Source organism: Rhinatrema bivittatum, chromosome 2 (assembly GCF_901001135.1).
Source record: "Rhinatrema bivittatum chromosome 2, aRhiBiv1.1, whole genome shotgun sequence".
Taxonomy (NCBI): Eukaryota; Metazoa; Chordata; class Amphibia; order Gymnophiona; family Rhinatrematidae; genus Rhinatrema; species Rhinatrema bivittatum.
The window spans coordinates 486138185-486152873 of record NC_042616.1 but is presented as its reverse complement, the minus strand read 5'-3'; the positions used below and the strand labels follow the sequence as shown (position 1 = coordinate 486152873).

Genomic DNA, 14689 nt, shown 5'->3' with positions numbered 1-14689 from the left:
GGAAGGAGAGGAGCTCTAGGTGGTCATGGCCTCATCCCTGGGGGTCTAAGTGACTTGAAGGAGTGATAGTGCATTTGAGAAGAATTTTGGAAAGAGACTGATCAGTCCCCAGGGAAGGGTATCCCTCTGTGTCCCAAAAGGAGGCATCAAAGATTCTTTTTTGCTCAAGCGATTAGTTACAGCCAGGGTAAGAAGAATTCACCTGATTTAGAAGATAACTCAAAAGACTTGAGGAGACTTCTGAGAGCTGGACTGCAGTTTGGGAGGTTTTCTTGGACTTGTTGGCACCCTGTTTGAAAATATCCCAAGCTCAAACATTTCTATCTGTTCACCCCAGTTTATACTGCAGATCCATTCTAGTTATCCTACTCTACAAGGGGAGAATATTTTTGATATGGAAGGTCGTGAAAAAGAAGGAGAATAGTGAGAAGATAAAAAATGAACACGAAAACCATTGTTTTTATTGTATTAATATTCTTGATATTTTTTCATCTTTGTGATTTTGGCCTTGATTCTCCTATTTAAGTTAAAGTAAACTGGTTCTTTTGAACACTATCTGGACTCTTTTTTTCCCCCTTTGCCCAGTGCATTGACTGAATGGATGGACACTGGTTTGATTTTTTTCTTTCTACCTATTTTTCTAATTCTGGCTTCCTTGCTCTTATATTGCACCCTCTTGCATGCAGTAGGAATTATCCAGCTGGAGTTTGAGCTTTTTTATCTTAGGTAGTGACTGACCGACCATGGCAGGGGCCTAGGAAGATAGCGCCATGCTGACTGGGGTTGGGGAACGCCCCCCTCAGGAGCAGGGCAGAACCACAGGGTTGGACTGATTTTTATCTTCTGCCTGGCTAGCCCCCCCCCCCTGCAGGTTAAGCCCTTTCATTCTGGGTGCCGGTAGGGCTTGGCTTTGGATCATGGTAAGGCAGACTGGACGAGGCTGAGCAAGGCTGGACAGGCACAGGCAGGAACTGAGGGCTGGATACTGGGCACAGGTTAGGACTGGATACAGACACAGACTGGACTAGATGCTGAGCAGGGACTGAGATTGGATACAGACTGGGGCAAGATAAGGCAATGGCAAGGCAGAGAATGGATACTGGGAACTGGACTGGGCAGGACACAAAAAGACCAGACAAGGACAGGACCAGACAAGACTAGACAAAGACAACACAGAACAGAAAACACGGAGACCTAAAGGCAGCAATGCAGAAGGCCTGTAAGGCCACTAGGCATAAGGCCCAAAGGCCACAGGCAAGGAAAGGCCTGAATAAGCCGTAAGGCAAATCACAAGATGAGAGGAGGCCTGGATAGCACAAGGCAAGGAAAGGCTTGAGTAGGTCATAGAGCAAGGTTCAAGGTAAGAGCAGGAGGCCTCGAGGCAAGGAAAGGCCTGAGTAGGCCACAAGGCAAGAGCAGGTCCAAAGGCCACAAGGCATGGAACAAGGTAAGCATAGCCAGGACAGAGAGCTAAGAGTGACTCCATGAAGAGGCATTGAGGTACTGGCAAGGCTGGATTAAGTAGTTCAGGAATTGCTGAGTCAGGTAATCAGTAAGATGGTGGTTCAGATAGTTGGGAGCAGAGCTCATCAGAGGCCTCTGCTGGTGGGAAGGTGTCATAACAAGCAGAATCAGGGCATGGTGATACCACATGGCAGGAGAATCTGTGAAAGATAGCTTCCTCCCCATCCCGACTTGGACCTGGACCCATAGCCCCTCTGGTTGATGCTAACTGCACAAATGAGGGACTTGCCACACATAGTATGCTTTCATTGGTATTAGAATAAACAGTGTCATCATCCCCATTTTGCCCCTTTACACTTCCCTTCCAGATGAATGCCCAAGGTCTTCAGATTCTCCACTAGTTTAAGGTTGGAGGGAATGTCTGGTCAGAAATAGAACCCCTCTTCTTTCAATAAAGATAGTTAAAAAAACAAAACAAAACACACTTCCATGACAATGCTAGTGCCAGAGTGGAAGAGATGACAGATCCACCTAAAGCTCTGCTCAACAAAACATTTTTCAGTTTTATGGAAGATATAAAAAACAAAACAAAACAAAAAAACCAAACAAAAATAGACTCAAATTACTCCACTCAAAGCAACAGGAGAGCAAAGAGTTGAACACTTCCATTTTGAACAACATACTTAAAGCAAGACTAACAACCCCCCTTTTGCCCCCTCACATTTTCCTTCTGTATAGAAAAATGTATGCAATAGCATTCAATATAGCAAAATTTATTTTATCAATAAGGTAGGAGAAGTTGTGTGCTGTGGAAGTTCAGCACACTTTTGTGTGCTTTGTGAGTTGAAAGTATCAGTATTCAGTTACAGCATGAACCCAGAAATAGCTTACACTGCAATAGTTATATAAATCATAACGCATACCAAATGTAAACAATGCTATATAGAGACACAAAATGGATTGTTCCTACTCCTTGGAGCTTAAAGCCTAGTCAAGGCAGATAAGACACAGTAAAATCAATTAAGAGGCTTTGAGTTAAGACAGCAAGGCCATGAATGAGAAGGTTTAAGGTAGGTGCTTACAGGGACAGTTCAATAGAGGATTTTGACAGAGTATCATCGAATGTGATGTTGGGGCTGAGCTTTGCAGACAACTGAGGCAGTATGTATGCAAATCTCTCCCATGCATATTCATTAGGGATATCCTGAGAACCCAACCAGTTTGCGGCCCTCGAGGACTGGAATTGCCCACCCCTGTTCTAAATGAACTATGTCATTAAACGCCTCACTCCTTAGCAATTACTGCTTTCCTATTTTTGGGGTTTTATACACTTTGAAACATCAGTTATTTAGATCACTGCTTTACTGGGCCAGTTGAGCAGCAGGTAACCAATTTAACAGCAGCACGAACAGAAAAATGAAGGGCATCAGAAGCTAGGATGTGCTAGGAAGTATATACATAGGAGAGCTACTCACCTGCCCTGTCATACAGAATATGGGACCTCTGCAGCCCCTCCTTCACGTCCTGTTCTTGTATTAAAATCTCATTTTCTGAGGCGTCCTTTGTGTCCTCAGTTACTCTCTCTGTCGCTAATCTGGCCTGCACAGCTAACTGGAGGCCATTCAGCCCGGTCCTTGCATCGCCGTCACAGAGGTGGGCTAACGTGCTTATCGCCTTCTCTTCAATGTACACAGTGGGTCTGCAATACAAGCGCACCAGATATATTATAAAAAAAAACCAACTGTAGTTAAACAGGGCCTCTCTCAGTTTAATAATGGAAGTCTTGTCCTTTCAAAAGTCCCTCTCACAGTAAGCTCTCGTCTCTACAAAATATTTCAATATATCAGGAAAATGTGGTTTACTAACAAACCAGCCTCTAGATTAATCAAAACGTCTTAACGCAGTGAGGGAGTCAGTTGGATCATTAGATGACCGAGGGATTAAAGGGGCTCTTAGGGAAGATAAGGTAATTGCAGAAAGACTAAATTAATTCTTTGCTTCCATGTTTACTAATGAGGATGTTGGGGAGATACCAGTTCCTGACATGGTTTTCAGTGGTGATGAGTCAGACGAACTGAATGAAATCACTGTGAACCTGGAAGATGTAGTAGGCCAGATTGACAAACTAAAGAGTGGCAAATCACCTGGACTGGATGGTATGCATCCTAGGGTACTGAAGGAACTAAAAAATGAAATTTCTGATCTATTAGTTATAATTTGTAACCTATCATTAAAATCATCCATTGTACCTGAAGACTGGAGGGTGGCCAATGTAACCCCAATATTTAAAAAAGGCACTAGGGGCAGTCCGGGTAACTATAGGCCAGTGAGCCTGACTTTAGTGCCGGGAAAAATAGTGGAAACTATTCTCAAGATCAAAATTGTAGAGCATATAGAAAGACATGGTTTAATGGAACACAGTCAACATGGATTTACCCAAAGGAAGTCTTGCCTAACAAATCTGCTTCATTTTTTTTTTTGAAGGGGTTAATAAACATGTGGATAAAGGTGAACAGGTAGATGCAGTGTTTTCTTAGTTTCCTTAGATGTAGTGTTTTCTTAGTTTCCTTAGTTTTCTTAGAAGCCTCATGAGAGGTTTGGCTTCTGTTGGAAACAGGATGCTGGGCTTGATGGACCCTTGGTCCGACCCAGCATGGCAATTTCTTATGTTCTTATGATAATGCCTGCGCTAAGAAAAAGGAGTGTGTTTAGGGAAATTTTGGAGTTACCGCACCATGTGGTAACTTACCGCTTCAAATCAGTATTATTGCAGTGCAATAAATCCAACTTTTTTTTTGCATCCAGTGCTGAGAGAGCGAGAGCAAGACTGAGACTATCAACAAGGCCCTTGTAGTAGTTAGCTATTTATATCTCTATAAGAGGCCCATCTAGTAGCTCGAAGTGAGGTTTAGGTAGTAGTGTAGGGGTTAGAAGCCACCTTTACATGCAGAGTGAGACGTACGAGCAGAACAGTACACTCTTGTGAAGATTGATGCCCTTCGGAGTGAGGAAACTCACACAACAATGAGATTTGTACAATATTCTCTCAACCTACCTTGATGGATTCTCTACCTGGGTAACATCAAGCTAGGTTGAGAGAACATTGCACAAGTGAGTTTCCTCACTCCGAAGGACATCAAATCTTCACAAGAGTGTACTGTTCTGTTCGTACGTCTCACTCTGCATGCAAAAGTGGCCCCTAACCCCTAACACTACCACCTAAACCTCACCTCGAGTTACTAGGTGGGCCTCTTATAATAGCATAAATAGCTGCTTATTCTGGTGCCACCCCCAGAGGCTCTCTCCCCTCTCCCTCTCCCCTTATCTCAGGCCCCACTCTCCTCCCACATCTCAGGCAGCTTAACGCTATTGAAAAAGGTGTAGTTATTTTCGGCATTAAAACTGTGCAATATTGTGCATTATGCCCATAATGTAATTTGCAATTTTTTCGCAAATTCCGTTTTGGGCATTTTTAGGCTGGGGAAGGGCCTGAGATGTGGGAGGAGAGTGGGGAAGGGCCGGAGATGTGGGATTTCTGAAAAAGTGGGCTGGCAAAGTGTGAAGCCATAACGTACGATATCGCACAGCTTAACACTATTGAAGAAGGTGTAGTTATTTTTGGCGTTAAAATTGTGCGATATCGTGCATTATGGCTTCGCACTTTGCGAAGCCGGCCCACTTTTTCGGAAATCCCACCCCGACTCCTCCCCAATCCCTCCCTTTTAAAAAATTTGCATTGTGCCATGCATTATGGCACTTATCACATGCGTTAAGGCATTTTACGTGTGCGTTAATGCCATAACGCGTTGTGAAGAATGATGCAGCAGGTGAGAAACATTAGGATACCAACCAGAAAACTGATATATAAAACCAGTCCTCAAAGCACAAGTAACCAGTCAGGTTTTCAACATATCCAGAATGAATATGCATGAGAGAGATTTGCAGGCACTGTATTAAAAGCACACCAAAAAGGGGATGACAAACAGTGGTTCTCGGCGAGGCATACATGTACCCCTGGGGATACTTGGAAGCCTGTCAACTGTACACGACCAGCCCATCACCACCACCACCACCATCTGAGAGAGGGAACTTGAACTGTGGAAAGTACCCACCTACCCTGTTGCACAAAGCAGTAACCTCAAATGGGAGATATGGGTTCCCTATCAGATGCCATATTCCGACCTTAAGAAGTAACCTGAAGACAAGTAGCATCACTACTGCTGCTGCACAGGAAATGGTAGTCCAGGGCTACCATCACTAGCACAAGGAAGCAGGAAAGGCAGTTGGCTACAGAACAAAATCCGAGACACCAGAAACCACAGGTTACAGTGATAGTATTGTAGATTTGTTACCCCCAGCTGCCTCTTCTTCTCCTGTCTTCCTATCACACAGGCTTTCTGATCAGAAATGAAGCTTATGCAAGGGTAGGATGAAGAGGAAGCAGCCATGGAGACAGAAAGTACAGCTCTTTTGCTATCCCCTGTGGTACTGGTTATTTCTGCTTTTAGCTGTACAGCTAGCAGTTTCTCATGATCCCGATACTCCTGTGCTTGTTCTTTTGCTGCTCTCCAGCTGCCATGACAGAGAGGAGCCAAGATTAGGGAGACAATGAGAGCAAAGAGTGGAGACTAGGGGGGAGGGGAAGGGGTGCGGGTGGTGCTTGGAGATGGGGAGAGATGAAGAGAGAGAAGGGACGTGGAAGGTTGGTTGATGGGGGGTGGTGAAAGACTAATAAGGAGAAAGGAAAATGGAAGATGGGAGATATGAAGAGATAGGGAGAAAGGGAAATGCAGAACTAGGAGAGGTATGAGAGAATCAGCGAAGAAGTTTGAAGGCAGGGAGGTGCGGAAGAAAAAAGAAAGAAAGACTAGGCTGGAAACGGCTGGAAGTTTAAGGAAAGGGTCAGGGAGATGGAAAGATTGAGATGGGAAGAGGGAGGGGCTCAGGGTGTCAAAAGAGAAAAAAATGGGGACGTGGAAGGGTGGGAAATGTATAATTCTGACTGCTGGACTGCTGAGCTAGACCCTACTAAGTTTGTGCCAGCACATGTCAAATACATGCTGTGTGCTGTAAGGGAGGAAGCTAATTACAACTACAGGATATGGGCCTAAGTCAGCGAGGAGTGAAGGGATAGGAATGGCTCACATACAATATATGTGTGGTCTGCGTGTAAACCAACTGCAAAGGAAAGTGCAGACATTGATAAGAGATGATCAATGTCTTACAACAAGCCGTGGGAAGATTGTTCCCCTTCTGTGCTAACATTTGGACACGAAAGAAAGAGAAAGAGAATGAATGTTTGGGTGCAGGTGGTCTAGGGAAAGGAAGCCAGCTAGAATGACATATTTAGAAATGATGAATACTTGGCAAAGGTAACTAGAAAAAAATGTATATAAGCCTTGTAAGATTGTGACATAGGCAAGGATGAGCTTAAGGACTTCTGATAACTTGCAGAGTCTATGCTTATCCTCCCCAGACACTTCTATTGTATTTGGCAATCATTTATTTTCCTATAATAAACATTTTACTACATTTCTAAAATATCTCAGTCTTATGTCTGGTATATGGAGGCTAAAACCATGCAGAAATGAAGAGATGAAGGTAAAAATATCACAACTCTCAAAAAACCCCCCAAAAAACACTCAGAATGCATATGGTATTAGGCCTCTTGTAATGCATGTTGGGTGTGGGCTCTGCCATCAGATAGCCCTGAGTAAACTGAATTACAATTACAAGATTTGTAAACCTCCCATACTAAAAGAGCACTAACTGCCAGCCCTCAAATAGTGAAAACCATAACCATAAAAAAAATCAACCCTGCAAATATATCATGCCTTAACCATCAATATAGCTCCTATGAGGTAAGAAATGAGAAGGAGAGAGGCAAAGCAGAGAGAAATAGTTAAGAGAAGAAAGATGGAAAGAAATGAGATTAAAGAAAGACATGAGAGAGAGCTGTGAGGGATAAAGAAAGATGACAATCATAGAAGGAAAGAGAAAATGGAAAGGAGAACCAGCAAATGAAGTTAGAAGACAGACAAGATGAAAGCAGAGAAGAGATCAAGGGGAAATCACCTTACAATCAAGGTAGAGAAAACCAAACGTATAGTATGCACTATACATTTTGAATTTTTTGTGAACCGGAGAATATACAAAACATGTTTGAAAGGGGTAGAGTAGTCATGAAAGGTTGTGAACCATGGTGTAGAGGTCCACATGAACAACGAAGCTCATCCTTTGGCTACAGAGGGTGCTTTAGAAAATAAGGTGGAGGAGCCTGTCTCTGTAGTAAGGCACCCGAAGCTGCAGTTGTGGATCTTGCAGCACTGCAGGAAGGGGACTCTAACCTTACAATTATTGAACTGTTTAATAAAGGGCATGATGTGAGGAATAGATATTGGACTTATTTGGGCAAAATACACACAAGGGACAAGCCACTGAGTAGTGGTGAAAAAGGTCCTGACAGAGCGGATTCAATTGGTCTTATCCTAAGAAGAGAGGATAGTGTTGTGACCCAATATGAAAAACACGAATGCCTGGCATATGTACTGGTCAACTGGTTGAGAGGGTGGTTAAGATGATATGGTGGCTGATTTTTGGGTTATTGATTTTACTGTACATCATATTAAGAACATAAGATTTTCCATACTGGGTCAGAGCAAAGGTCCATCAAGCCCAGTAGCCTGTTTCCAACAGTGGCCAATCCTGGTCACAAGTACCTGGCAGGATCCCGAAAGATTGATCGATTCCATGAGGAGCAGCTCAAGGCAATCAGCTGCCTGAGGGGAGGGAGGAGATGGCACTCCCCTCGCCCCCCCTAAAGCCAGGGTACAGCCAAGCCTTTCGGTGATTTCAAAAGCTGCGTAAGGGAGAAAGCAGGGATCAGAATTTCCAGAGGAGTGGCAGAATGTCAGTGATAATGTTTCTAGGAAGCTGGAAACCCTGCCATACTACCAGGAACCCTCAGACCTGCCTCCCACATTTCCCCCCCAGCATTTTACCCTGGAGAAGTGGGAGATGGATGAATGCTGGAGGTTCTTTATGTGGCACACTCTTCGGGCCAGTGCAAGGGTATTAGGCATCCTAGGTGAACTTTACAGCCTTCTGTCTGTGTCCCCCTGCCCTCACCACACACAATTAAAAATTCTGCATTTATAATAATTTTACATGTAAAGAACATTAAGCGTATAGTCTTCTGTGGTATAAATATCGCAACCCTGCAAAAAAACACACTCAGAATGCATATGGCATTAGGCCTACTGCAATGGATGTTAGGCTTGGGATCTGCCCTCAGAAAGCCCAGAGTAAACTGAATTACAATTACAATGAGGCCGGATGCAATAAATGAGCGCCCGCTTTCCTAGTGCGTGCCCAGGCACCTCTCCTGGGTGCACGATGCAATATGTAAATGAGGGGGTCGAGCTGCCAAGGAGGCGCTAGTGACAAACGTGTGCCCCTAGCGCTACCATGGCAACGAGCACCCAGGAGAAGTGGCTGTCAGCGGATTAGGCAAATGGACGCTTGTTAATTGAGCATCTGTTTCCCTAACCTGACCGTTGGCACTTTTTTTTTTTTTTTATATTTTTTTTCATCTTTTTGTTTCCTCCAACTTAATATCGCCACAATATTAAGTCGCAGATGTACAGAAAAGCAGTAGTTTCTACTTTTCTGTACACTTTTTTGAGCTGCTCAGAAATTAAATTTCTGCTCTGGGCAGGCATTCATTTTTGAGCGTAAAAACTTGCGAGTCATTCGCACATGTTATTTCAGATTCGTGGAGAATAACTAATAGCCTCATCAATATGCATTTGCATGTGATGAACACTATTAGTTTTGCAGGGTTTTGGACATGCTAATCCCCTTATAGCATAAGGGGCTATGAAACGCATCCAAATCGTGTGTTCAACCGCAGATTAAACAGTATACTTGGCTGAGTGCACGGTTTTGCATCGGCCCCAATATTTGTAAACGTCCCATAATAAAAGAGTACTAACTACCACCGCAAATATTATATCAGACCTTAAACATCAATATAGCTCCTATAAGGAAAACAGATCAAGCCAGGCTGCTATAGATCCCTACACAGAAACTACATCCTAGCAGATTACCTCATCTTAGTCACACATGCAGAACACAGACAGACCCTCACCAAACACAGAAAAAAAGAGACCATAAAGTGTAAACAGAAATGAACAGGAAACCTCAACAAGCCAGACTGTATTCAGGCAATAATGGAAAAATAGAAATACCATTCCTCAAAACAATAAAATCAAGGAATATAAACCATCAACAATAATACTACTAAAAAGAATATTTCAAAACAGCTGATGAATAGAATGAAACGCTCATAAAAATTATAAAATTTCCCAATTATCAATAATATTTCAAAATAGTAGACATCAAATAACACCCAATAACTAAAACTAGTAAGGGAGGCAAATAAGAGAAAACAATAGCTCAGAAAATGCTTACTAGGAGACCCTGACTTACCTTCTCTGAGGAAATGGATGAAAAGGGCATGGCTAATGTAACAAATGGATACTCTCAGAGAACTGAAAGAGGGATAAAACTAGATGCACTTTTGGACAACTTCCCTGAAAACATTTTAGACACTCAGTGATTGTGTAATGTGTGTGAAAGCGATTGCCAAAGAGGCTGTCAGGGCAGCAAAGGGGGTAATATTTAACAGGATTTTTTTCCAATTTAAAATTTTTCCCCATTGCGGGGAGACTTATCTACCGTATTTCAGACATTTTTTGCTGTAAGATTTTCTGATTGGCCAGTGGTCCCTGACATGGCTCAATACTGCACAGACGGGGAGAATGCTGCCTGCCATCACCCGAGGCGCTTGGAGCAGATGCTTTTCCGTACCTGACCTCAACATGCTGCATTCCACTGTCACACTAACTCCCAGTGGAGTGAATAGAAACAGTGTGACAACTGCGTTCCCAGTACCTGGTTACAGCATGGTGGGTGGCGTTTTCTGGCGTCGCCCCCCTCCCGTACCTGATAACGTTCCAAGAGGCTGGACACAGCCCTTGAAATTGCATCGGGAATGGCTCACCGCCGTTTCCTTCATGGAACAGCAGCAGCAAAGTCCATGGCGAAAACAAATATACTTTTAAATAAGGAATTTCTCTAAAAGAGTCTGAAAAATAAAAAAATTAAAAAGTTATCCTGTGTGGCATATGTACAAGACAAGGTAAAACGTTTTCTAAATCAGAAACTATAGATTTTGATACAATGATATTAGCAGTAACAGCATTTTTATAATGCTACTAATATTTTTAGTAACTGGAATAACTTCTACTGCACTGCATATTACATTACATATCCATCCCATATTAAACTTTGCAGACCAGTCCTGTTCCATTAGCATTCTGTAAACTGTAGTCCTGTCCAAAGCACAACTCTTTTATGCCAGAAACGGTATTTAATAGTGAAGATTGTGAGGAACTAAAACAAATCATGATGAACGATGCAACAGGGCAAACTGACAAACTAAAGAGTAGCAAATCACCTGGACCAGATGGTATACACCCCAGAGTTAGGAAAGACCTCTTACTAGTAATTTGTAACATCATTAAAACCATTTATTGTATCTGAAGATTGGAGGGAAGGCAAAGTAAAGCCCATCTTTAAAAAGGGCTCCAAGGGTAAGCCAGACTGGATGTCAGTGTTGGGAAAAAATGGTAGAAACTATTCTAAAAAACAAAAATATTACTGAACAAACAGATAGACATAGTTGAAAGGGACAGAATCAACATGGATATACCCAAAGGAAGTATTTCCCCTCCAATCTGCTACACTTGGTTTTGAAGGGGTTAATAAATATGTAGATAATGGTGAGTTGGAAGATATAGCGGATTTTCAGGAGGCTCCTGACAAAATCCCTTATTTTGTTCTAGATTGTGAACTGTTAAAAAAAAAAAAGGAAACAATAGGATCGAATGGTCAATTTTCTCAATGGAGGAAGGTAAGTAGTGGAGTGTCCCAGGGATCTATAGTGGGATCAGTGTTTTCTTACCATATTTATAAATGATCTGGTAAAGGGAATGAGTAAGGTCATAATTTTCTGATGTCACAAATTATTCCAAGTTGTTAAAACACAAGCAGATTGTGAGAAATTGCAGGAACAGCAGGTGAAATTTAATGTGGACAAGTACAAAGTGATGCACATAGGGAAAAGTAATCCCAACCGTAGTTACAGGATGTTAGGTTCCATATGGAGTCAACACCCAGGAAAAGGATCTAGGCATCATTGTGGACAATATGTTGAAATCCTCGGCTCAGTGTATAGCAGCAGTCAAAAACTCAAAACAGAACATTAGGAATTATTAGGAAGGAAAATGGAGAATAAAACTGAGAATATCACAATACCTCTATCACTCCATGGTGTGATCACATCTTGAATACTGTGTGCAATTCTGGTCGCCGCATCTAAAAACAGATATAGTGGAACTAGGAAAGGTACAGAGAAGGGCAACCCAAATGATAAAGAGGATGGAACGGCTTCCCTATGAAGAAAGGCTAAAGGGGTTAGGGCTCTTCAGCTTGGAAAAGAGGTGGCTGAGGGGAGATATGATAATAGGTCTATAAAATCATGCATGGGGTAGAATAGGTAAATGCGAACATAAGAACATAAATGCCATGCTGTGTCAGACCAAGGTCAATCGAGCCCAGCATCCTGTCTCCAACAGTGGCCAATCCAGGTCGCAAGTATCTAGTAAATCCCATAAAGTAGATCTAATTCCTGTTACTCACTTCCAGATACAGCAATAGCTTTCTTTAGTCTACTTGGCTAATAATGTGTTATGGACTTTTCTTCCAGGAACTTGTCCAAACCTCATTTTAAATTCCTCTATGCTAGTTGCCTCGATCATGTCCTCTAACAGAATCCACAGTTTGACAGTGTGCCACATATAAAAGTACTATCTATGATTTGTTTTGTTAACTTCATGGCGTGTCCCCTTGTTTTAGCATTATTTGAAAGGGTAAATAACCATCCTTTATTTACCCATTCCACTCCACTCATGATTTTATGAACTATCTTGTCCCCAACTCAGCCACCACATTTCCAAGCTAAAGAGTCCTAGCCTGTGTAGCTTATCGTCATGGAAGAGATGTTCTGTCTCCTTTGTCATTTTTGTCACTATCCTCTGCACCTTTTCTAGTTCCACTATGGCTTTTTTGAGCTGGGGCTAGTCCTGGGGGAATTCTGCTCTATTGCGCAGCACAGAATTTGCACAGAATTTCCCCCCCCCCCCCCCCCCATGCAGAATTGCAAAATTCTGTGCAGAAAATGGCAGAGGAGACCCTGGCATGCCACTAATGGAGCACGTGAAGATGAAAGCCCCGGCGCTCCGCTTGCGGTGAATGTGAAGGCCCCCTTGTGCTGCAAGATGTGCTCCACTCGTGGCAAAGATGAAGACCTCGGTGAGAGTGAGTGTGTGTGAGTGTGAGAGAGGGGAAGGGAGGGTGAGAGAGAGCGAGAGCAGGGGGGTGTGAGACAGAGCATAAGAAGTGAGAGAGCGGGGGGGGATGCTTGAGTGTGGGTGCCAGACAGAGGGAGCCTATATAAGGAGATTGTGAAGGAGTGTGTATGCGTGAGAGAGATTGGGAGCTGGTGTGTATGAAAACGGGATTGTGTGTATGTGAGCGTGCTGGCCTGTGTAAAGAGATTGTGTATGTGTGAGACAGAGCCTGTGTGAAGGGGTGCATGAGAGAGAGACATAGGTAGCCTGTGTGAGGATGTATGTGTGAATGAGAAAGGGAGCTTGTGTGGGTGTGTATGCAAGAGAGAGGGCCCTGAATGAGGGGATTTGTGTGTGTGAGAGAGCCTATATGAGAGTGTCTGTATGTGTACTAGAGAGAGGGAGCATGTGTGTGAGAGAGGGAGGGACAGAGGGAGCCCGTGTGAGGGGCAGTACTGAGAACGGGGTCAAACTCTGGGACTGGCGATAGAGTGGAAGGGGTTGAGCCTAGAGGTGGAGGGAAGAGATACTGGCAGGTGAAAGAGTTGGGGCCTGGGAGGGCAAACTGGCCAGGGGAGTAGGGAGAGCGAGTGGAAGGGAAACTCTTACAGTTAAATTTCTAGGGAAATTCTGCATCTCTAAGTATTAACTTTTTTCTTATTTAATTTAAAATGTAAAGAGGATGGAACGGCTTCCCTATGAAGAAAGGTTAAAGGGGTTAGGGCTCTTCAGCTTGGAAAAGAGGTGGCTGAGAGGAGATATGATAATAGGTCTAAAAATTGTGTTATGTTGACCAATATAAAGTTTGCAGAATTTTAAGTTTTTGTGTGCAGAATTCCCCCATGAGTAGCTAGGGCGATCAGAATTGCACACAATACTCAAGGTGTGGTCATATCATGGATAAATACAGAGGTAATAATATATTTTCCATCTTATTCTCCATTCCTTTTTGGATCATTCCCAACATGCTATTTGTTTTTTTTTGACTGCTGACACACACTGAACAGAGGATTTCAAAGTAATGTCCACAAGGACTCTAAGGTCTTTTTCCTAGGTAGTGACTCCCAATACAGAAGCATCATGTAATTGTAGCTGTGATTATTTTTCCCTATGTGCATTGAATTGCATATTTCTACATTAAATTTCATCTGCAATTCAGTTGCCCAGTCTGCTAGACTTACAAGGTCCTTCTGCAGTTCCTCGCAATTCTCTGTTTTAATAAATTTTAATAATTTTGTGTCAACTGCAAATTTGATCATCTCACTTGTCATTCCCTTTTCCAGATTATTTATGAATATGTTAAACAGCACAAGTCTCAGTACCATGATAACATAAGAAATCTCCATACTGGGTCAGACCAAGGGTCCAACAAGCCCAGCATCCTGTTTCCAACAGAGGCCAAACCAGGCTACAATTACCTGGCAAGTACCCAAGTATCCCATGCTACTGATGCCAGTAATAGCAGTGGCTATTTTCTAAGTCAACTTGATTAATAGCAGGCAAAGGACTTCTCCAAGAACTTATCCAAACCTTTTTTAAACCCAACTACACTAACTGCACTAACCACATCCCCTGGCAACAAATTTCAGAGTTTGTGTGTTGAATGAAAAAGAATTTTCTCCAATTCATGAAGTTACTAAGAAGCACATTTAAACAAATCGGGGAAAAGAATTTTTTCCCTCAATGCAAAATTAAGCTCTGCAATTCATGGCCAAAGGACATGGTAAAGGCAGTTAGTATAGCCAGGTTTA

The 14689-nt window shown here is 42.8% G+C and overlaps 1 protein-coding gene across 2 annotated transcripts in view; it reads right to left on the bottom strand.

Moving 5' to 3' along the window:
- Positions 1 to 14689, bottom strand: part of WRNIP1 (WRN helicase interacting protein 1) — a 143802-nt gene that overhangs the window by 45118 nt on the left and 83995 nt on the right. For both annotated transcript variants that reach the window (XM_029590536.1, XM_029590537.1), the window contains exon 4: positions 2940 to 3163. In XM_029590536.1, the coding sequence (XP_029446396.1) occupies positions 2940 to 3163 (224 nt within the window). The remainder of the gene's footprint in view (positions 1 to 2939; positions 3164 to 14689) is intronic.